Source organism: Epinephelus fuscoguttatus, linkage group LG19 (assembly GCF_011397635.1).
Source record: "Epinephelus fuscoguttatus linkage group LG19, E.fuscoguttatus.final_Chr_v1".
Lineage (NCBI taxonomy): Eukaryota > Metazoa > Chordata > Actinopteri > Perciformes > Serranidae > Epinephelus > Epinephelus fuscoguttatus.
Window position 1 is genome coordinate 36316460 of NC_064770.1, and position 24546 is coordinate 36341005.

The following is a 24546-nucleotide window of genomic DNA, read 5'->3' on the forward strand; positions in this document are numbered from 1 at the left end:
TAGTCAACTGTTTCAACTCTTCCATTAGCTACTTCTGGCTAACTGTTTCAGCTGTTTATCCAGTACTTTTAGCCAACTATTTCAACCTCTTATCCATTAGCTACTTTTAGCTAATTATTTCAACTGTAAATCCATTACTTACTGTTAAACTATTACTGTTTATTGTTTAAAATGTTCATCTATCAGCTACTTTTAGCTAACATTTTCAACTGTTTCTTCGTCAGCTACTTTTAGCTAACTATTCAGCAGTTCATCCATTACTTGTAGCTTATTGTTTAATGTGTTATCCATTACTTTAAGCTAACAATTTAACTGTTTATCTTTTAATTTGGTTAACTATTTTAGCAGTTTGTCCATTACTTTTAGTTAACTACTTAATTGTTTATCCATTAGCTACTTTCAACTGTATCCATTATCTGCTTTTAGCTAACTAAATAAATAGCTGACTATTTCAGCTGTGTCCAGTAGTATCCTTTAGCTAACTGTTTCGACTGATTATCCACTTGCTGCTTTTAGCTGAATATTTCAGCTGTTTATCCATTAGCAACTTTTAGCTGACTATTTCAGCTGTCCATCCATTAGTATCCTTTAGCTAATTGTTTCGACTGTTTATTCATTAGCTGCTTTTAGCTAACTATTTCAACTATTCATCCATTAGCTACTATTAGCAAACTACTTCAACTGTTTTCCATTAGCCATTTTTAGCAAACTATTTCAACTGATTATCCGCTAGCTACTTTCAGCTAACATTTTCAACTGTTTATCTATTAGCCACTTTTTGATATCTATTTCAACTGTTCATTCTTTAATCACTTTAGCTAATGTTTTCAACTGTTTATCCATTAGCTACTTTTAGCTAACTATTTTCTATGCTTTTTATCTATTACTTTTTAAAAAAAAATGATGTCAGTGCTGTCAGCATCACATCAATTTGAAATCCTATTTAGCTGAGTATATTCCTCCTCAACCTAAATATGTAGATATATATTTTTAATCACGTTACAATTGATTTTTTTTTTTATTTGTTTGTTTTTGATTTGGTTGATTAATTGAGTTCATTAGCTGAGCTACAATCTGTCCAAATACCGTGGCTCCTGCAGCAGTATCTTATGGTTGTGAATCACTGCCTTAAAATAGTTTGCATGTGTAACTGAATGTTTATTTGGACTCTTTGTCTTATAAGAATTTCAATTTAGCAGAACTCATGTAAAGTGAAAACACACTATGAGTCATGGTTGTGATTTATTTTTCAATTGTTTCGAAATGTCTTTGCAAAACCATTGTGTATTAGTGGCATTGTTTTTCCCTTTATTACAGGGTGTAAAGCCACGTCTACCTTTCCCTGTCTGTGTTGTTATCATGTGTTTGAAATGCTGCTTAACATGTGTGGCGGATGAGTTTTGAATGATGTACAGCAGCATGTGTCCACTGTTTTCCATCCAGCAGCTGTGGTATGCGGACATGGCAGAAAACGTGAAGTGGGGTTCACTTTTTTTTTTTACGTCTCTCTGTCTTTTTCCAGGAGGGCTGGCTGTGTTTTGTAGTTCTTTGGAACCCCGGACCTTCTTCCTAGAAAGTCTGGCTGTCTCAGTGAAATTCAAAACCTCTGTTTCTTCGAAATCCTCCAGCAGCGTGAGACCACAGAAAGGAAAAGTAACAACAGTGTGAGTGTGGGGAAAGTCTCTGTATTTTATTTATGCACATAAAATAGATAACACATACATGGGAGCTGGAGCGTATTATACAAAGTTTGTACACTCTAAATATGGTCATTTATGAACAACCTTCATAGTCTGGTAATATTTATTTATTTTTTACATGCTGAGACCGAGCACTGTCAACTTGGGTAACATACTAAATTGTCAGGGGATGTGTAGTATGTTGAACTGATTTGTGTTTGTACAAGGGCAAGCAGTTTTCCATGACTCCAGGCACAGCTTGGTAGACATGTTCATGAGCAGTTTATTGTGTTTATTGATGTTTTCCTTAAAACAAGGACTTTAATTTGCACTTTGAAAGATTGAATGAGTTTCAAGTTATCATACATGAAGATTAAATCACTTGTGCGTTACAGTCTCGTGGCCATACCTTCCATGAACAATGTTTTGCAGCTGTCTGAGAGGAGAGGGGGGAAAAAACGGCTTCGAGAGCCTGCTGCCAATCTGTGGTCAAACCCACCATTATATATGTCACGTGTAAAATTCAAGGCTGAGGAAGAGAGGAAGTGTTTAAGTGATAACCCAAACAGGTGAAAGATGCAGTGACATGTTCGTAGACATGTGGGTAAACACGCAGATACGAAAACACACAGTTTATGCCAACTCTCAAATCTCCCTCTGACAAAATACACTGTATATGGACTATTACGACATCCATGCCTAGCGTGAACCCTTCCCGATTCATCACTGGTTTTCAACTTCTCATTGTCCAAACAGTTATAAAGATTCCTGGGGAACAATTTGTTTTCACAGACCACAGAAAACATCTGTTTTTCTAAGAAAGGTTTTGTCTGAATCTGACATCATTAATCATTAATTTCACCACAGAGGTCATGTGCAGCAGACTGGATGATTTCAGTAGGTCCCACAGATGAATGGAATAAATACTACGGGAGTCATGTTTTCCACTCACTGCATGTGTTTTTCAGATTGAAAGAAATCCACTTCACTGAAGACAGTTTTTTCTGCGGTGATTTACTTTTATACTTCTGACTCCACTTCATTCATAAAGCTAATATAGTATTTCTTCTTTGTTCACATGTTGGTGCAGATTAAACATGCCATTTTGTACAATCACACAAATTCATAATGGTAATATTTCTGAGCAGGTTCCAGTAAGTTCCACCTGATGTTCAATCTGCCAAAGTGTGATGATACGACATCAGTGCTCACCCGATCCTACATAAACAAAACCAGCCAGTCGGACCGTCACTGACCTTTGCTCAGACTGTGTTTGGATGTAGACCACTCCTATTTGGGAGGCACACACTCCTCACCAGACAACAGCTTGACCAATGGTGCTACTAATAATATTTGATTAAAGTTGTTGATAGAGGAGTTATAATGTTTTGTAGGTAAATTCCCAGTATCCACCCACTCTTAAAAGAACATATCCTCTTAAAGTTTGTCTCCTCAGAAAATCTTCTAGTTTTAACAGTTTGTTTGTTCATAATTTGGGGGTAATTTATGCATTTATTATATATGAAATGAAAAGAGAGACAGGAAATGACATGCACAGAAAAAAAAAATGAATAACAGAATGTATTTAATGACTGATTAAATTGGCTTTTTATTCAGATTTGAATTTTCCTAATTTGTCTAACGCTCACTATGTTGTATTGAATGGCTCTGTTGTTTTGGAAAATTTGATTTTAATATATAAAATTAAGATTTGAATCTATGATCACGTAATGATATTTAACTTCAGTAACTATATAACTCCTTTTGTACTTAGTGCTGTGTATTGGTGTTGAGAGCCTGCTCTCACTCCAAAGCCGTCGAAATCCGACGCGTGGGCAGTGACTTGCGACATCAGAAAGCAACAAAAAGGTGGCTACTCTTCAATGGGATATTTATTTTAATTTAGTACGTAAACTTTGCAGGGTTGGTGGTGAAAGCAAATGAATCTGTCCACACACTATTAAATCATCTATTTTCCTCCAAGACTCCGTGCTAGTCACTGCTACTTAGGTTCAACAAAGTTTAGCGGAGAAGGCACCAGTCTGTAGACATACGATGCACATTACAGTTGATGAAATGTTAAAAAATGTTTTAATTCAATATACAGGCTGCACATCTTTATAGTTGTAGAATGCAATTATCACTTTAGACCTACAACAATGACAAATGTAAGTCTGAATGTTTAAAATTAACAGTTACTTGTTTCCATATAATTTGTGTCAAAACCAGAGGGAGCCATTGGAGAGGGTATATATGCTACTTAACTTAGACCGATTGTCCTCATTCGTGGACCGGTTTTTGGTGCCATCTAGTGGCAGTAAGAGCACAATACACTAATCCATGTAAAAACAAGATGGCAGCCATCTCCGCCAAGTCAGTCTGCAGTTGACCCTGACACAAAAGAGGACAAAACCTGATCAAATTTATGGTTGAAACTTGATTATTTCTGATTAATAATGTTTGCAATTTGATATGACAACAAATTTGACAAATTTTAGCGACAGTAACAAGAAAAGACGCTGTTAATTAGGAAGTAGGCCTACTCGCTTGAAGACACTGTGACCTTATTATCGTCTCATTTGAGGACATTGGAACTGTATTGTCATCTCGTTTGAGGACATTGGACCTTCACTGACATTTTATTTGAGGACACTGGGACTTAATTATTGTTGACAATGTTTAGTGTTTTTATACTAATTGGGTCCTAGGGTACTGATGGCAAATAGCTAGGAGAAATTAAAAATGCATACCAAACAAAAGCTCGGGTCTCAGGAGGATATTGCGAGGAAATTAAGTAGTGAGTTTTACTTAATTATAAAAAGTGTAAAAGAAAGTTAGAAAACAAAATGTTCTGAATGTTAGTGAAATAAATCATTTTCTCTATAAATTAAGAAAATTAACAACATATTTTAGAGATTTGCTTCAGTCTGTCAAGGTAAAAAGAAATAAATAAATAGAAAATAAATAAAGAAAATAAATAAAATAATAATCAAAATAATTCAAATACTATTAATGATTAAAATAAATGAAATATTAGAAATAATCAAAGTTATAATAAATGTCATTAAAAATTAAAAAATAAACAAAATAACAATTAAAATAAATAAAATATTATACATACTTAAAATGATAAATAAAATAATGAAAGATTTTTAAAATGAAATATTATAAATAATTTGATAATTAATATAATTAAAATATTAAAAATAAGTAAAATAAATAAAATATTATAAATGCTTAAAATGATAAATAAAATAATGAAAGATTTTAAAAATGAAATATTATAAATAATTTGATAATTAATATAATTAAAATATTAAAAATGAATAAAATAAGTAAAATAAATAAAATATAAATACTTAAATTGATAAATAAAATAATGAAAGATTCTAAAAATGGAATATTATAAATAATTTAAATGATAATTGATATAATTAAAATATTCAAAATAAATAAAATATTATAAATACTTAAAATGATAAATAAGATAATTAAAATATCATAAATAATCTAAATATAAAGTGGTGAACACCGTCAATCAAAATTTGATTAGAGGAAATTAGTATTAGCGCGCCCCCTGGAGGACAGTGTAAGTCATCTATGACGTCAGGACCGGAAACTACGTAGTTCAGTTCTCCACACGCGCACGCCTTAGCAGGGATGGCGTCCCTTTAACAGTGTGTAGTTTTAACTGTATCAAAAAGCTGTTTTCTTCATTAAAACCATGTCGGAGTTAAAAATAAACTCCCAGTTCGCTCAGAAATACGAGAAATACCGACAGAAGGAAGAACTACAGAGACGTGAGTGTCACAGCTAGCTAACCACGGCTAACAGGCTAACAACACAACGTGGGGACGTGTAGCTAGCTCTGAGTTGTGTTCTGCGATGTTGTGATATTTGTGGGTGTAATATGTGTGTGTTGTGTGTTGTTGTGCAGTGAAGGACAAATACGGAGACCGAGGAGATGAGACTGAGTCGTCTGAGTCCAGCTCTGATGACAGTGAAGTGGTTAGTATCGCTGCTGCTTTCATATCTCAACAAGTGTCCGAGCAACGTTTAAAGTGCATCATGTTTCCTGACTGAGTTTTATTTTCCCTCTCAGGAGCTGGACCCTGAAACTGAGAGGGATTTTTACAGGACATTGTCACTGCTGAAGAAGAAAGACCCAAAGATCTATCAGACAGATGCTAAGTTCTTCTCAGAAGGTGATTGTTGTGGACTACTGTCATTGGTGTTGCGTTCAAGGTTTCAAGGACATCTTTAAGATACACATCATTTTATTTCAGGTGCATCCATCAGTGATGAGAAGCCGTCAACCTCGAAGACAGCAGTGAAGCCCATGTACCTGAAGGACTATGAACGTAAAGTGATACTGGAGAGGGAGGGGTGAGTGACCTGCTGATGTGCCATCATTTGTTGTTTTAAAGTCTTTTTCTGACACACACATATACCATCAACCTGCCGGGGATTGCAGATGAAAATTATCCTGTATGGCTGAATCTGACACATTTACGTGACTTAAGTGATCATGTTAATTCATGTGCACTGTCCCTTTCTAAATAAAATAAACATAATATTTTTGACTGCTCCACAGTCACATTTCTGGCCCCATGTTCCCGATGACTAATTTACCTGACGTGAGGCTTAATTGGAAGTTAAAACTTAGACTAGTCCACGAGTTTTTACGTAAGAAAACATTCAGAAATCATTTAAAGTTGATCAAAATTAAATTTATATGTTTAAATATTGTTTGAAAAAAAAAACATTGCGCACATTATACAGGGTTCCTACGGTCATGAAAACCCGGAAAAGTCACGGAATTTTGTTGTGTATAATGAATCTGTCACACTAATTCTCAGTTGATAACCCTCCTAGTAAGGTACGAAAACCGCAAATTTATTTTCTGAGGGTGACGGGGTGACATTGCTCTAATATCCGTGGATGTGTGACAGAGTTATATTAACCATTGCACGCGCATATTTATTTTCAGCTTGCATTCTGTCTCTCCCTTAATGTATGCTTACTAGCAGGACTAACAGGCTTGTTCAAGCAGCCCTCAGTCCGCACAGGAAGTCACCAAAACTCTCTCATCCCATTAAAACAGTCCAGTGTTAATATACAGTAGACTCTGTATAGTTTATGATGAATGTATTTAGTCTGTGACAACTAAACTTCACCATCAGTCACACAACATGTCTGAAATTCAACAAAATTTAAAAGTCTAAGAGGCCGTTTACACGTGGCTGGCTATTTTCATAAACGGACATTTCACTGTCTCTGTTTTCAGAAAGATCTTTGTTTACACTTATCCGTGTATATATACACAAGAGCATGCCAAACCTGTAGGTGGCAGTGTAACGAGAAGCTTAAGCCTTCCGTGTATCCATTGTCACCATAGCAACATAGGTCGCACTTTTGACACAGGCGCAAGTTCCGGCCCATACTGTGACGTCGGCTGCCTATAACTCCGTTTATCTCCGTTTATCTCAGTTTACATGCAAACGCGCAACCGGAGTTTTCCAAAAATCTCCACTCTGGCCGGAGTTTTTAGAAAGACTCGTTTTCAGAGGAGAAATCTCCGTTTGCGTGTAAACGAAGGGCACAAACGAAGGAAGATGTCTCCGTTTATCAAAACCACTGTGTACGTGTAAACGGCCTCTCAAACGTCATCTTGTTGAATCGACATCTAAACCAATCAGCTGTTAGATCAGATCAGAGCCAGGCATTTCCCATCATGCTCTGGGTCTTGCAGTTGGTGGAGAGCAGCTGCAGCGTCTGGCTCTAAAAACTGTGGGCACCTCACTCTCATGAGATTTTCACTTTCCACTTTTGGAGTTGGACACAAAACTAGGGGTGTCCCCGACTAAGAATTTTCATAGTCGAGTCTGATTTGACAGATTTTTCCTTTAGGCGACTAATCATCGAATCATGCTGTTTTCCCCCTCATTGATGAATGAGCTCATTTGCGTCAGTTTCTGCTCCAGAGAAAAGAGCTAAAACACCCAAATAAACAAATTTAATTCTTCAGTTGGTATTATTAGATGATAAATTATAACTAGTCCATACCCAGGGATGTGTTATGTATAGAGGAATAAGAAAAACGTCAAAGCAGTGAGGAGGAAAACGGATGATGACAGGCGGACGGAGGGACAGAGGTTTTTCCATTTAATAGTGGATAAACATCCAAAAACATCATCGAAAGGTTTAGAAACAGTTTTCCTTCTTTCTGACTTCAAGTTACTTCATTAATCAACTCAGGTTCATACAAGTTCATCCACACGGACTGCGTGTCACCGCTCTCAATCGCTTGGCCACGTCGGACAAAAAGTAGCCAAATAAAAATCAGAGTCCATCAAGAAAACAATCAGCGGTGAAATTTGTTTCAAAACACTTGAGGTAAACGGATAATCCTTCAAAAAGGTTTGATTTGAGAGCACATACCTCCTCTGAAGTGTGTTTATGCGCTCTGCCACCATAAATCACCGTAGGCCTCGATGCTGCTCTGATGGTCCTGCAGCGCACCCACTCACCTCTGCTTATTTGGATCGAGCAACTGGGTGATTTATTCAAGTGTAGTAATGATTATGCCTACTGATTAAACGCATACATCATTTTCAGTTTTTTATTAACAGAAATTAGGCTGCTGTTTGTATCAAAATAGGCTATATATCATGAATTACTAGAAAACAAATACATTCTATGTCAAATCAAGATGTTCAGCAGCAGTGAGCACCCCCATATAGTCAGAATGGTACGGTCTTGTTTCATAACCACATTTTGCGACGATTCGATGGCAAGACTGGCAGTCGAATCAGACTTCTCTGAATCGAATCACTGAATCATCAACTATTCGGGGTCACTCCTACACAAAACTAACTGACATGCATCGTGCAGCGATTGCTGGTGATTGAATCTGCGCAGGCCTGGCTCATCTCGAACGAGCCTAATGTTTGAATAGAGTTTGAGTCCAATATGTTTGAGAAACGCTGAAGAAAAACAAGATTACAGGTCCTTGAAAAGTTGAAATTTTGTCCATGAAAATGTGTGAGAGGCTGGACAACAACAACAGACTCAGACTGTTAATCTCGTCGCTGTCGGCCAGTCTGTTCATATCAAAACCTTTTATTAAACGAGTGTTGAACCTGTTGCAGATTCATTATTTCTCTATTATTTACCTAATCTCTGATTTTGTTTTTACTTCACAGTAAATACGAGGATGACGATGACAGTGATGACGAGGAAGCCGTCAGGAGAATAGAGGTAGACCCTGATACGAAATGATGTTGCTCCCTCAGGAATACAGATGTTCTTACTGGTGACAGATGTTTTATTAACTGTTGATGTTTTCTTCCAAAGAGAGCTGCCTCTCCGAGCTACATTCAAGAGCAGCGGGAGCTGAAGGAAAGGTGAGACTCAAATACTCTGCAGATGTCTGGCAGAATAATTCTTAACAGACTATTAAGGGAAACTAAAACTTCTCCTCAGCTTCCGTAAGTTTGTCCAGGACAGCGATGAAGACGATGGCGACGGCGGTGAGGGAGAAGGAGTGTCTGAGCTGCTGACCAGGAGGGTGAAGACACAGGAAGAGAAGGTCAGAGGCTGTTATCAGTTACTAGGGCTGCACCTGAGGATTCATTTTTATTGATTCATCTGACTTTCCTTTTTTTTTTTATCTAAAAATGAATTTACCAATTGTTCATTTTTTTATTGCTCAGTCAATATAACAGTTAATTTACTTTTTGAAGTAATATTTAAATGTTTATTCAGTCATATTTTCTTAATACGAAATGAAGGCAAAAAGAAACAAAGCAATGAGAGCTGCACATTTTAACATTTGTCTGATTTACAAAAGCATCAAAAAAGGTCAGGATGAACTCCTGCACTCCTGTGTGTCTGCAGGATAAAGAGGAGGCGGACTATGTGGAGTGGCTGAAAGGCCAGGCTGACCTCGAGGGTCCGGAGGAGGTGAAGGACATGGTGAGTGTGTGTGAAGTATGATGATGGTACAAACATTTTGAGGTTTGCTCAGTGATGACACTGGTTTGTGTTGAACAGAAATATTTAAGGGACTACTGGAACGACCCGGAGCTGGATGAGAAGGAGTGTTTCCTGAGAGACTACGTCCTCAACAAGGGCTACCTCGATGAGGACGACGATGACGACCGGTACGTTGCTGCCTGTGTGGATCTCAGTTTTGTTTTCCTAGTGACCTGTGAGGTGGCGGTGACATAAAACATTCAAACTCACGTGATGTGTTCAGGATCCCAACCTACGATGAGGTGGTCCAGGATGACGTGGAGGATTCTGAAGAGGAAGGGGAGACTTTCTTGGAGAGGCAGGAGGACTTTGAGAGAAGCTACAACTTCCGCTTTGAAGAGCCTGACGCTCAGCAGATCAAGACGTATCCCCGTAACATCGCCACGTCTGTACGCTCCAAAGACGACCGCAGGAAACGCAAAAGGGAGGAAGTGAAAGAAAGGAAGCAAAAGGTGTGTTTCATTAAAGAAAATTAAGTGTAAACCTTTTTTTCTCTCTGCTGCCGTGTATTAAATCACAATATGTCCTCATTCATTAGCTAAAATAAACCTGCGTTTCCTTTGCTTCCTTTCCTAATGTCTCTTACAGGAGAAAGAGCAGAAGCAAGAGCAGCTGAAGCAGCTCAAGAACTTGAAGAGAGGCGAGATCATGGAGAAGCTGAAGACGCTTCAGGAGCTGACCGGCAACGAGCAGCTCGCCTTCAGCCAGACTGACCTGGACGGAGAATTTGATCCACAAAAACACGACCAGCTCATGCAGGTGAGCGGAAACACAAACCGCCACAATAACATGGATACATAAAAAGTTTTTTAGAGCTCCAGACTACAGCCTCTTCCACACATGCACTGCAACCCTGAACTTCTCTAGACTGTAGGAGCTGTATGTGAGAACGCAAATGTGTTATGATGTTTCTGTCATTAGATTGGTGCAAAACTGGGAGAAAACAAACAATAAAGGGTAAAAAAGAGGTCGTTTACATGAAGAGGGCAACGTAAATATCTAACTGGACAGATTCAGGAACTTCTGTTAGAAGGGGTGAACGCTGAAATTCAAGGAACAGCAAGAGACCAAAGAGACCAGTCTGCGAGAACGCATCTAAATGACAATATGAGGGGTGTTCCAGGTAGGAGGTTCAACAAACTCTGAGTCTAATCCTGAACTCTGAGTTGACCCTCAGACCCTGAGCTGGGAAACTCTGAGTATCCGGTTCCAGAACAGCTGATTTGAATTAGTTCAATCAACTCTGAGTAGGTACATCTTGAGTTAAGCACGTGCACAGCCACAATAAAAAGCCATCATCAGCGGAGCCCCGATACCTCGAGTCACCATGGCAACCGGAGAGAAAAAGCATCAACTTATTTTACACCTGTGGAATTGGAGGTGCTCATGAATGCCTACAGAGAATATGAGCATATATTTCGTAAAAAAAAAAAAAAAAAAAAAGTAACACCGTTAAAGCTGCCAAGGAGAGAGAAGTGGCGTGTGAAAATTAGCAAGCAGAATCTTCTTTGGTGCGATATTGGTGGCTTAGTGCGTAGAGCAGGCGTCCCATATATATGGCTTTTACTGCAGGTTTCAACTCAACAGGTTCGACTCCGGCCTGTGGCACCGTGCTGCATGTCACTCCCTTTGTCTCTTCCCCCCTTCACGCTTAACTGTCCTGTCAGTTTAAGGCAAAATGTCATACCCAATAAGCCACCCAGCAAAAATCTCACTCTGAACTGACATCAAAACTTGAGAGTCGTGTCATTAATTTACATTTAACCACACTTAATTAAAATCTTAGCATACAGGTGAAAAAGTGGTGGAGTGGTTTTGAATAAAATCTGATTTTCAGTGCCTATGTCATTATGTACTGTAGGCCACCATTGTCATATCAAAAGCTACCGTTCACAAAAAAACGTAGCGTGATTAGGGTTGGGATTTTAACGATTCAGATTCCTTACCGATCCCTTCTTAATGGTCTGATTCCTTACCGATTCCTACATTATATTCATTATACTTGCTATACTTAAACAAGTATATAATAAACACAAATGTAATCATACAAATACTAAAACTTTATTCTAACTGTTGCACAGTACAATTAGATGAAAATACACATTTGTGTGTGGTGTGTATTTCAGATTTAGAGCTTGTATCATCTCCCTGAGAATATATAACAACAAAAAGTCATTCTCTGATTTCTACAGTAACACTGTTACCTCAAATTAACCACAGCAATGTAATAAAAAATACGTATATGCATTCATGCTTGGGCACTGTTGTTTACGTGACAACACCTGAACAGAACACACACACACATTGGCTGTTTGTTTCTACCGCTCCCCTCGCTGGAAGCCTCGAACCTCCCGCTCCCATCTCAAACACAGAGGTCTCGTTGAGCACCCACGGCGCACGCCCGGCCTGTTAAATAGCCTGTAACCATGACAACTGTGTCACACAAACTCAGTGCTTTAGTGATTAGATAATGTCGGGCTTGGTCGGGTTCGGACAGAAATATGCGGCCCGTGCTGCACTCTAATGGAAATGCACTTGACTTTTTTTTTTTTTTTTTTTTACAATCTAGGAACCGTTTGCAGGAACCGTTACGCCAAATGTGATGGAACCGGTTCCGGAACTGGAACTTTGGACCCGGTTCCAAAAAAGAACCAGATCCGGATCACAACCCTAAGCGCGATGCACATTTGCTCTCATGAGAGCGCACGTCTGTGGTGTGTCAGATTGGATATGTGTGGCCGGTAAATGATTGAATAATGAAGAAACACAACCGTTCAAACAGATACTTGTTGGGGAAAGACAGCACGTCTAACAGGGGGCTGAAGATCCTCTCCCAGCGTAAGGCATTGTGAATTAATTCTGCCTTGATATGGATCGGATTTCCTACATACGGACAGCCCATGTGTGTCTGCCAGCTTGCTTCACGCTCGGCAGTAGCGAGGAGACAGAAAACCTGCCTGTGGGCAGGTTAGGTTCACAGAGTCAGTTGCCATGGTGATTGACTCAGAGTTTGACTTACCTCTCTTTCTGGAACTGAAAACCCAGAGTTTCCCTCATTTCAGGGTTAACATACTCAGAGTTTTCACTAAACCTGCTTTCTGGAACACCCCTCAGTTCTCTCTCTTACCTCCCTTGATTTGTTTGTGTTTGTAAGGGTCGTGTGGATGTGGCCATGTAAACTCCGCTCTCACTGCCTCATCAGTGAAACTTAGCGGCGATCAGCTGGCTCTGATATCTGTGAAATTGTGTGCAGACTCAACATCCTTGGTGCATTGGCATGCTGAAGGTGCCGACCCTCTGATTCTGATATCAGCGGTGTATACAGTACAGGCCAAAAGTTTGGACACACCTTCTCATTCAACGCGTTTTCTTTATTTTCATGACTATTTACATTGTAGATTCTCACTGAAGGCATCAAAACTATGAATGAACACATGTGGAGTTATGTATTTAACAAAAAAAGGTGAAATAACTGAAAACATGTTTTATATTCTAGTTTCTTCAAAATAGCCACCCTTTGCTCTGATTACTGCTTTGCACACTCTTGGCATTCTCTCCATGAGCTTCAAGAGGTAGTCACCTGAAATGGTTTTCCAACAGTCTTGAAGGAGTTCCCAGAGGTGTTTAGCACTTGTTGGCCCCTTTGCCTTCACTCTGCGGTCCAGCTCACCCCAAACCATCTCGATTGGGTTCAGGTCCGGTGACTGTGGAGGCCAGGTCATCTGCCGCAGCACTCCATCACTCTCCTTCTTGGTCAAATAGCCCTTACACAGCCTGGAGGTGTGTTTGGGGTCATTGTCCTGTTGAAAAATAAATGATCGTCCCAACTAAACGCAAACCGGATGGGATGGCATGTCGCTGCAGGATGCTGTGGTAGCCATGCTGGTTCAGTGTGCCTTCAATTTTGAATAAATCCCCAACAGTGTCACCAGCAAAACACCCCACACCATCACACCTCCTCCTCCATGCTTCACAGTGGGAACCAGGCATGTGGAATCCATCCGTTCACCTTTTCTGCGTCTCACAAAGACACGCGGTTGGAACCAAAGATCTCAAATTTGGACTCATCAGACCAAAGCACAGATTTCCACTGGTCTAATGTCCATTCCTTGTGTTTCTTGGCCCAAACAAATCTCTTCTGCTTGTTGCCTCTCCTTAGCAGTGGTTTCCTAGCAGCTATTTGACCATGAAGGCCTGATTCGCGCAGTCTCCTCTTAACAGTTGTTCTAGAGATGGGTCTGCTGCTAGAACTCTGTGTGGCATTCATCTGGTCTCTGATCTGAGCTGCTGTTAACTTGCCATTTCTGAGGCTGGTGACTGGATGAACTTATCCTCAGAAGCAGAGGTGACTCTTGGTCTTCCTTTCCTGGTCGGTCCTCATGTGTGCCAGTTTCAGTTGTAGCGCTTGATGGTTTTTGCGACTCCACTTGGGGACACATTTAAAGTTTTTGCAATTTTCCGGACTGACTGACCTTCATTTCTTAAAGTAATGATGGCCACTCCTTTTTCTTTAGTTAGCTGATTGGTTCTTGCCATAATATGAATTTTAACAGTTGTCCAATAGGGCTGTCGGCTGTGTATTAACCTGACTTCTGCACAACACAACTGATGGTCCCAACCCCATTGATAAAGCAAGAAATTCCACTAATTAACCCTGATAAGGCACACCTGTGAAGTGGAAACCATTTCAGGTGACTACCTCTTGAAGCTCATGGAGAGAATGCCAAGAGTGTGCAAAGCAGTAATCAGAGCAAAGGGTGGCTGTTTTGAAGAAACTAGAATATAAAACATGTTTTCAGTTATTTCACCTTTTTTTGTTAAGTACATAACTCCACATGTGTTCATTCATAGTTTTGATGCCTTCAGTGAGAATCTACAATGTAAATAGTCATGAAAATAAAGAAAACACATCGAATGAGAAGGTGTGTCCAAACTTTTGGCCTGTACTGTACGTCACCACGACCACTTGGATCATACAAACGCAAACAAAGCGAGAGATTGATGAAACAGAGAACTGGGGCCTGTATCACGAAGCGAGATCAACCTTTCCTGGGTTACCCAGACCTATCCTGGGTCGACTAACCCTAACAATGGCAATCAGGATAATCGGTATCACGACGCTGGATATCAACTCGGTAACTCAACCCAGGGTTGCTTCATCAAGAGCCGTGAACACGCACGCAGCGGATCAATCACAATCATGAGAGAAGCGCAGTGTCACTGAGCGTCACAAAGCGCCGTATGTGAGGGAAAAAAGTATTTCTCGTGAGGATCAGAGATTAATTCTACTAAAATATAAGGAAGGAGAAAAGCAATATTACAGAAAAGGCCAACACCGTGGCAGCTGCAGGAGGAGGAAACATGCGTGGCAACGCATAACGGGATGAATAATGTTTAGTTTTAGTTTAGATTAGTTTATTTGCACATAATGCTAAAACCAGACAGTATAACATTTACAAGATTAAAAAAAGAAAAGTGCCGGAGAGGTTAGAAGCCACTAAAAGCTTATCAAAGAAATTCCCCTGTCAAAACATCAATGAAATCACATAATAGAGAAGAAAAAAAAATGAGTAAGGACAGAAGAAATAGAGGAGGAGAGAGGGAAAAATCAAGACAAAACAAGGGAGCAAATAAAATGATGTGTAGGTTAAATTACTCATCACTGGTTCAAGTAGCTACAGTACCTGTACCTGTACATCTGACACTGATCACACCCTTGAATCCCATGAAATCAATGCTGCGCAGATGAATTGCGTGTATTACAATTATCGTCTAACATCATTGCGTCTGATAAATTGGTCTTCTTTGTCATAACGTTATATATGCTACAATAAAGCTTAAAGCTGACGCCACAATTAAATCATATCAACACCAAACTGATAGTCTGAATAAAATCATCCTGATATTGAGCTGTGTTAGAAATTAACAGCTGTGCAGAAATATACCTAGTGTCCCTCTTTAAAAAACAAAAAGGAAAATCCCTCAAACACCATGAAGTGTAGACATGATAGGCTACTTTCCACATTTCCAGCAGCAAAGCTGTCAGTTAGGCCCATTATCTTTAACAGGGATCATTTCCTCCAACAAAACAAAATGTTGGCACTAATTAATGGTGCTATTAAGTGTCCGCAAATGATCAGTTTCTTTCTTATGAAGGGGTGGGATGACAGTTCCACTTCTTTCCACTCCTTTTTGAACAATCTTTTCATTGTCTGTTGTTGTTGCTTTCTTTTCTTTTTTAATCTTCAAAATAAACTTTCAAATCAAAATCAATCAAATGAATTAAACTTCCCGTCATGACTGGGCTGCATTTCTGTCAGCGGAGTCATTTTTTTCCCAACAGCTGATTGGCCAGTGGGTGGTGCTTTTTATAGGATCAGATTCAACCCTGAACTTACCCTGCTCCGGAGCAGGATAGCCGTTCAGAGTAAGTTACCATGGTGACCTACCCCGATAAGAACTGAACCGGCTTCGTGAGACCGAAAACCCAGGGTTAACCCTGAAGTTACCTCGCTGAGACATTAATCCTGCTTCGTGATACAGGCCCCTGATGAATGCCTTTTAGGCTTTCATGAAATGTTGCCATCATTACCGTTTACGCAGGCAGTTATTTATGTGTATTTATTACCTATAACTAGAGAAGCTACCGTGGCGTCTGCCCTGCACGCCGACATTGTTGTTTGTTTTGTCAGCTGACTGTAATGTGGTTGCTGCTGCTGGCTGACAGATCACACTCAGTTTAAACAGCTTATCGACCCTCACTGTTGCATGTTACACGGTACGGACCCACAGACAGACCTGCTAAATGTTAGAAGCACTGATGCAACCAAGGAAAGTGTCTAGTCAAGCTGTAAGGGTTTGAGGGGGCGTTGACGTCAATTTTCAAGTCAAGAGCTCAGTTTTCTGATTATTCCAACACCACCTGAATGTGCAGTGAAATCTGAATTAGAGCTACCTTGTTCCAGCTCACTCAGGTGTGTTGAGTTGAACTCGTTACGCTGCTCAGGAACACACCCAGCTGACACAGGTGGACTGTGTTTGGCTAATTAGACCTGTCCTCAGAGAAGTCAGTTTAGGGTTTAAACCAGACAACATTTCTGCTGATGAAGACACAACTACCACTGCTCTTTACCAAGAAAACACACTGATGGTTTCTTTTTCTAGATACATTTGAACTCATCAGGGACATTTTCTTTAATTTGTCCTTCCTGTTTGCAGAAATTCTTTGGAGATGAATATTATGGAGAAGAAGAAGAGGAGAAACCTCAGTTTGAGGATGATGATGAATTTGAGGGTAAGACTCTGTTTGCCTCTTGTTAGCTGATGTGAAGTTTAGCCTTAAAGTTTGCGACGAGTTATGTAGAGAAGTTTCATAGCATTTAAATACTTTTTCATTGCTTAGTGTATTTGAACACAGTTAACTGCATTGAGGTATCAGACAGTGTGAAGATGTAACCCATGGCTTCTTGTGTGTGCAACAGAGCACTGGAACTGGGACACGTGGACAGGAGAGGATCGAGACGAGGACTATGGTGAAGAGGAGTATGAAGAAGAGGAGAATGACGCCTCTGGGCCCCACTGTGATGATGAAAACTTCATTGTGAGTCGTTTAATTTTTACTGAGTGATGGTGACAGCGTGTTGGTTACCTCTGAGATCAGCAGTACAACGTTTTTTTTGTTCTGATAAAAAGAAACTCGCTCATCAAATGTTGTTCTTTTGGAACAGATGGATGCAGACTACGACCCGACCCAGCACGCCGCCTCCAAGAAGAAGAAGATAAAAGAGAGGAAGAAGATGAAGAAAGAGGATCTGCCGCAAATGGGCAAAAGGAGAAAAAAGTCTCACTTTGCTGAAGTCATCACCAAACACAAGCCTGTGTTTGATCCACGTAAGTGCTGGTCAGAGTTGGTTTAATACCACATCAGTATCTAACATCAAACCAGTGTGACAGACACCTGAGCAGTGTTAATTTTGACAGCTAGGTTTAGTCTTTGTCCTGAGATGAAAATGCTTATTAGTTTTAGATTAATTTTAGTTGATGAAAGCTCAAAACATTTTAGTCATTATGTTTTCTCTGTTTTTTATCTTTAAACTAATCCAGTGAGGCTAATTCATGTGTCAGCAATTAGAATCAAGGTGACAGGTTGTATGAAAATTTCATTTAGACAATTTTCTACAACTACAAATAATTTGTGCACACTTCCAAACTGTCATTTCTCCAGCAGTGTGTGACAGGTTTAAGGGCTGATTTACGAGCTCACACTTACTGATCATCATTTGAAAAGCTCAACATCTCTCTATTTATGCTCAACAAATAGCTAACGTGAGACATCTAGGATTTGTCCCCAGGTTCATTGTAAACTCTGACTTATCCGTGTGACTGTTAAGAAGCAGAAACATAACTTCTTTCTTCATGTGCAACATCTTAGCTTTTAACTTTCATCTCTGTCAGAGAAAACTGATCTGAGTTCAGACTGTTTACTTACAGCACAGCTACACTCACAGATAACTGAGCCTCCTACCTGCCTGTCAAACACCATCAACCCACAAACCTTCTCCAGTCCGGACTGAGTGGAGTCCGACGGCCGCTGGCTGCGAGCGGAGCTAGCTGCTAACAGCCACCGCTGCAACTAACAAACTCCACAAATCCATTCAGCAGCTCCGCCATCCACAGTCAGACACACACGGCTGATTGTTTACTGCTGAATTACAGCTCACAACTCGCACTAACAGCTGACGCTGCTCCAGTGTGAGTGTTTCTGCTGGCTACTGACTATTTACTGGAGTTTACCAGCCTGTGGCTCCTGTGGGATTTGAAGATAATTACAAGCACGGCTGTTCTCGACTTTCAGTGTCTTACAGTCCATCACTGACATTTCATCACGACTCATCTTAGTTTCTTTAATAAAGATCTGATTTTAGCTCGTCATCCTCTCATTTTCGTCACGGAAAAAGGCCACTGATGAAAAATTTTCATCATAGTTTCCGTCAGTGAAATTAACACTGAACCCTGGTGTCAGTGAACCGCCTGCCACTGAAACATGACTATCACAGGTCCTCCTCTGAACAGTTATCTAACTGTGGACTGTTTGTGTTCCAGAGGAGAAATCCTTCGAGCAGTACCTGGATGAATACTACAAGCTGGACTACGAGGACATCATCGACGACCTCCCCTGCAGGTTCCGCTACAGGCAGGTCCTCGCCAATGACTTCGGCCTGACCACTGATGAGGTGAGAACAGCAGCACTTCACCACCTCTGGGTTACTGACCATTCACTAAGCTCTGCCTCCTGTAGTTACTGTTCCTCTCAAGCTCCTGTTGTCACACAGCACAGAATACAGTTTACAGTGATTTGCCATCAAAAACTGTTGGTAATGAATAAAAAGCCGATTTCATTTCGACAGGAGCGGCTTCTCATTGCCAGCTGATGTGACGGCCTCCATTTAATCAGCTGTATTTAGATAATGAAGCAAACTGTAGCTCATCCCAAACAATACCTTTCCGACTCTTTAAATTCAGAATATCTCTGATTACAGCCTCATACACGTCACTTCAACAAGGAGAAATCCAGAGCTGCTTACAGCTGCTGAGCCATGATTGGACAGTAGCTTTTCAGGGGCGCGCTCGAGAGAATGGTCCGTCTAATATATAGAATGCTGACTGGATGTTGGTCGGTGATGCTGCAGTGATGAGACGTGAGGTGACTGATCTGGTATTGCTCTTCCTCCGGGCAGAGCTCTGACCAGGGAATGATCTCAACTTAATCTTCTCTCTGAGCAGAACCACACAGCAGCAAATATTTAACTCCTAAAGACCTTTACACACCGTGGGGCGTGTTGAATAAATGTCACAGAAATCCAAAATACTGGCCTGCAAATATTTCACATAAAACTATCAATGTTTCCCTACCATGATATTAGCGGGCGCCCCGACCCCCCCCTTTACAGTTCCCCTCTGTAATAAACAGTTGAATTCATTTCCATTATATTTTGTTAAACATATAAATGGAAATGTGTGCAAACTGGAAAGTTACAACTTTGTTGTACGGAACCAAAGGTAACAGCAGTTATCTTAAATCACAAGATAAAATGCGCAGTTAGAGTAACAAATGATTCGGTGGTGACAGACGTCCACGCATCACATGTAACTGCGTTCCTACCTGCCTTCAACAGTGAGGCCATGACTTCTGTTTTGGTTTGGTTGTAGTGTGTCGGTGAAATAGTGTCGGGATGGGATGGTGTATCTGGGCTCCAGTATATGCAGCAGTCCTCAAAATCCCTGATTTTCCACGACGGAAGAAGGACGCAAATCCTTGGCAATAAATGCCACGATGGCCTTCGTAATTCGCTTGGCCTTTTCCGATGAGGGTGGCAGCTTTCTAATTGCTTCCTCGATTGTTCTCTGGTCGGTAGCGCCACTAGTTGCCGCAGCAACAACAGCCTGCCGTCTCCCTGACTCCTCCGTCAGGTGGAATCGAGTTACATGGCTTCTCATGTTTGTTGTGTTGCCAAAGTATTTTCTTTTAGCACGACACAGCTTACATATAACGTGGCTCTTGTCCAGTTCGCTTCTGCCGTCAACGTTGTAGAAGGAGCTGTTAAATTAGAAGGAGCTGTTTGGATCTCATGGCGAGGTGGGTGGCGGACAGCCATGTTTGTTTTCCTCTGTGCATGTGTCGGCGTGTCTGCTCCAGGTGCGCATCCCAAAGTGTCCCAGAGATGACGCGTACCGCGCTTCTTAGTTCCGCATTATTTAGAACCTTCTGTATTACTCTAATTAACAGATTTAAATAATTGAAATTTGGAAATTTGGACGTTTGTGAATTGATTCAGATTCGTCCACGTCTGAATCGCGATGCATCTAAGATTCGGAAATTTCCCCCACCCCTACCGCTCGCACAGCAGCGCAGCGCAGCGCAGCGCAGCACGGCACTGTACACACACTCAGTTGGAGCAGAGCCTGTGTTGCCTTCAGGCATTGTCACGTAAATAACAAACTCCAGCACTTGAATAGGCTATAGCTCAACACAGCAGCATGTCAAGTGGGCCGCACCCGAGCAAAATTTTGGATTTGTTATCTGACCCCCCCGACTCTTCTCTGGAAGTCTGCAGAAAGTCCACTAGAGGCCCCGTGTGGACTGGATGAATTGTGGATTTTGAGCCCTAAGCACTCCCAGACTTCTCGGGAACGTGCCTGCAAAGTCTGCAAGTGTGGTGAAGTGCGGACATTTGGGCTGAATCCAAATGAATTCAAACTCTTATCAGTTTGTTCTCAGTCTCCAGTTGTTTTAATTATGATAGATTAATTTAAAAATGCTTTACAGGCAATCTATAATTTATGTTCATGGTTCAACCTCCATTTGACATGAACTCTCATGTAAATCAGCATCATATCAGTTTGACCTGTTCCCTCAACTACACAGGCTAAATACATTGTGTCTGACTATCAGGTTCATATTTTATACAAGACAACAGCTTTCATTAAAGATCAGTCAGATATAGTCAGGGCTTCACATCTGTACATGGGTCAGTGACAAGTAAGGGTTGGCAGGATGAGCAATCCAGAAATATCTTCAAAAATAGTTTTCAAAGCATGCATCAGATTTGTTAAAATGTACCTTCTGTATTTTTGCTGTTTGTCATTTGAAATGACATTTGCACCATTTTTTTATGAAAAGTAAGACTGAATGCTCCTGAAAATGTCAAATGGTGTAACCACGAAAGAATGATAAATATTAAATATTTTATCCACCTACAGTAGATGTAAGTGTATTTAGAAAAACATCTTTATTTCAAAAGCATTGAATTGAAATAAGATATTTTTGGAGTATTTCTATATTTAAATGTTAATGCATTTTGGCAATACTGAGCAGGACATTTCTTAAACACCCCTTTTTTTCTAAATAACGTGACAAATTATGTAAAATTTGTTTAAAAAAGTGTTGCACTGCAGAAGTGGATTATATTTATTCCACATTTTACTCCACATTTATTTTCCTGTATATAATATTATGAAAAAATACCAGTTACACCAAATGACACTGGGTTGTGTCAATTGGTGTAACTGGTATTTTTCATAAAAAAATGATACACTGCCTGACCATGTTCCTTCTGCAGTCAAACACCATTGTTTGGTGAAGGAACTGACACAGAAAATCAAATATGACAGTCAACAAGGTTAAGTGAACTTGTTTTTTCATGTTATTTCAGTTCAGAAAAAAAAGAACATCTGACAACAGTGAGCTAATTTCTTCTACTGTAAATTCTTTGCTGAAAAAACATTTTATAATCAGTGTTTCATTTTAAAAATGTAACTCATGTTTTGTATCTTAAGTTCTGATAAGAAAAAAGTCACCTGACAACTCATAAGGGTGAACTGTCTACTATTGTGAATACGGTTGATAAAAATTTAATGAGAGAGAAAGTTCAGAAAAAGGAACAGCTGACAACAATTAACTAATTTCTTCTACTGTGAATTATTTCCTAACAATCATTTAACTTTAAAATTTAACTCATGTTTCATGTTTTGTGTTTAAAATTCTGATAAGGGAAAAAGTGACCTGACGACAACAACAGCTTGTAAGGATGCAATTGGCCCTTGCTGCAGCATTAGCATTCATTTGCATTAGCACTCTATGACGAGCCACTTTTTCCTTGTTAGGAACTGGCATCTAATGGGGAAAATTGATTTTATTTATTTAGCTTGATTACTTTAGCTTTCTATAAATGTATCATATATTGTAATGAAATAGAAATGTAAATAACTGTATTTTACAGACAGAAATTTTAATATTTGAGTAACATTTCTACTTTAAATGAATTATTGGATTTTTAGGTATTTTAAAGCTACTGTACAAGATCAAAAGTATTTTTTTTTATAATACATCTTTAATTAGCATCAAACTACTGATATCTAACAAATTACTGTCATAAACTGCTGATATTTGATATAATTGCCTATAACAGAAAGGCTCTTAATAGGAGTCAAATGGTGTAACCGGTTACACCATTTGACAATTCATTTTAAAATCAAATTTGACAGGCATTACCATGGACACCTGTGTAAGCACATGGCCTTAGTCTCAATATTTCAAACATAATTTTTAAAGTAAATGTTCATTTTAATGATTTTTATGAATTGTTTTTCTAGGGTCATACCATTTGACATGTACACTTACCAAACCTGACCACAGTCTAAAAACGTCAATTTATACTAATTTTAAGAGATTCTAATCTTGTCATGCAGCAGTTGTGATCATCAGGGGTCCTTCTCTCTAACACCGTTTCCTGTCACATGGCCTTATTTACTATATTAGCAAAACGGCCTCTTGAATGGTGGTTACACCACTTGACACTTCATGTAGTTTACTTGACTTTCATGATTCCCCAATTTAAATTTCATATTTAGAACAATTGTATTCCATTACCTTTTATTGAATATAAAAAAGTAATAATTTAAAGATCATGCCAAACTAGTTGATATGGTGTTTTATTGAGAATTTTAGTGTTTTTAAGCAAGTTTAATTATTTGGTGCAAGTTTTTATGGTTACACCACTTAGACATTTTTGCCATTATCCTCTAATATATTCTCTCAGAATGTATTAAAAGTAGAAATTTTATACTGGATCCACACAAAATTAAAGTTTGTAAGTTAATCGTACATTTATTTTCAAATTTTAACCCTTTTTAAATTTGACTAAACCATATGGACACAAAAAAAGTAGCGTCACTTCATTGACCCACATGTTTAAGAATCCTCACATCCCACTGACCACAAGTCTCTGTGATGCTAAATACTTCAATAATTAACACAGTCCAATGTTAATATACAGTAGACTACATACAGTTTATGATACAGTTTAAATGGCCGAAAATGTAAATAAATGTGTTGCAGGACGATTTAAGGTGTGCCCCTAAATTTTCTGCTTGTGCTCCTAAAATGTTTCAGTCAGGGGCTGCAGTGCTTCGACTAAAAAAAGTCAGTCTGGAGTCCTGAACTTGCTGCAGGTTAGTGGTTAATTGATCCAAGTCAGTAGGTACACTGAGCCATGTGGGGGTAACTTTACCAGAATACTTCTTAAGCAGAATTAAAACAATAGAATAGAAAGAACTTAATTCATGCCCATTATTCATCAGTTTGTGGCATCATCATCACTTCTAGTCATACAGGAGGTGTACAGGAAATGCAAACGACACAATTGAAAGATGTAGTTGTTTTTATTTTATTCATTTTGTCCAGTTACTTTCCAAATTGATTTTGAGTGTTGGAGAAACCGGAGCATCCCGGAGAAAACCCAACGCAGTCACTGATATGACATAGCTGCGGAAACATCACGGCCACCCCCAGTCTCCCCCCAGGTCGACCTGCTGTGTAAGAGCCACAAAAGCCCAGGTAGCTGTGCTGCACTGCTAATTGTGCTAACAGTAGTTAGCAGTGTTGGAGTAACACGTTACAAAAGTAATGCGTTCATGTAATATATTACATTTTAAAAAGTTTTAAAAGTTGTCTAATGTTACCTCCACATTAAATTCAATTTTACGGGGTCGTTTCCACGAGTAGTAACGAGGACAGTAAGAGAAATCCATGCTTGACAAATGTGAGTTTTCTTTATGATGATGAATTATCTTTCACCACACCAGTAACTGGTTCATATACGCCTAACACACTCTCCTCTGCTGAGCGTCCGTTAGCGATTATAGCCTCAATATAGAGATTATAATTAACTGGAGACAAAACTTTGTTTTCTACTCCATATATCATAATGTATGTAATGCCTTCATGTGCATTGCAAAAGCTCAGAAATATCAACTTTGTTGTGGGGGGGGA

At 39.4% G+C, this 24546-nt stretch overlaps 1 protein-coding gene and 1 non-coding gene across 3 annotated transcripts in view; both read left to right on the plus strand.

Moving 5' to 3' along the window:
- Positions 1-5277: 5277 nt before the first annotated feature.
- kri1 (KRI1 homolog) overlaps positions 5278-24546 on the plus strand; it is a 602835-nt gene continuing 583566 nt past the window's right edge. For both annotated transcript variants that reach the window (XR_007447829.1, XM_049560683.1), the window contains exons 1-15: positions 5278-5479; positions 5617-5687; positions 5782-5884; positions 5966-6065; positions 8885-8939; positions 9036-9085; positions 9165-9270; positions 9579-9656; positions 9735-9844; positions 9940-10168; positions 10305-10475; positions 16935-17010; positions 17198-17316; positions 17444-17606; positions 18819-18949. Coding sequence is in view for 1 of the 2 variants with exons in the window: in XM_049560683.1 (XP_049416640.1) it covers positions 5404-5479; positions 5617-5687; positions 5782-5884; positions 5966-6065; positions 8885-8939; positions 9036-9085; positions 9165-9270; positions 9579-9656; positions 9735-9844; positions 9940-10168; positions 10305-10475; positions 16935-17010; positions 17198-17316; positions 17444-17606; positions 18819-18949 (1638 nt within the window). In the remaining variant the exon portion in view is untranslated. The remainder of the gene's footprint in view (positions 5480-5616; positions 5688-5781; positions 5885-5965; positions 6066-8884; positions 8940-9035; positions 9086-9164; positions 9271-9578; positions 9657-9734; positions 9845-9939; positions 10169-10304; positions 10476-16934; positions 17011-17197; positions 17317-17443; positions 17607-18818; positions 18950-24546) is intronic.
- On the plus strand, positions 19400-19499 carry LOC125880214 (Z30 small nucleolar RNA). Its single transcript, XR_007448027.1, has one exon. It is a non-coding gene; the product is annotated as a Z30 small nucleolar RNA (small nucleolar RNA).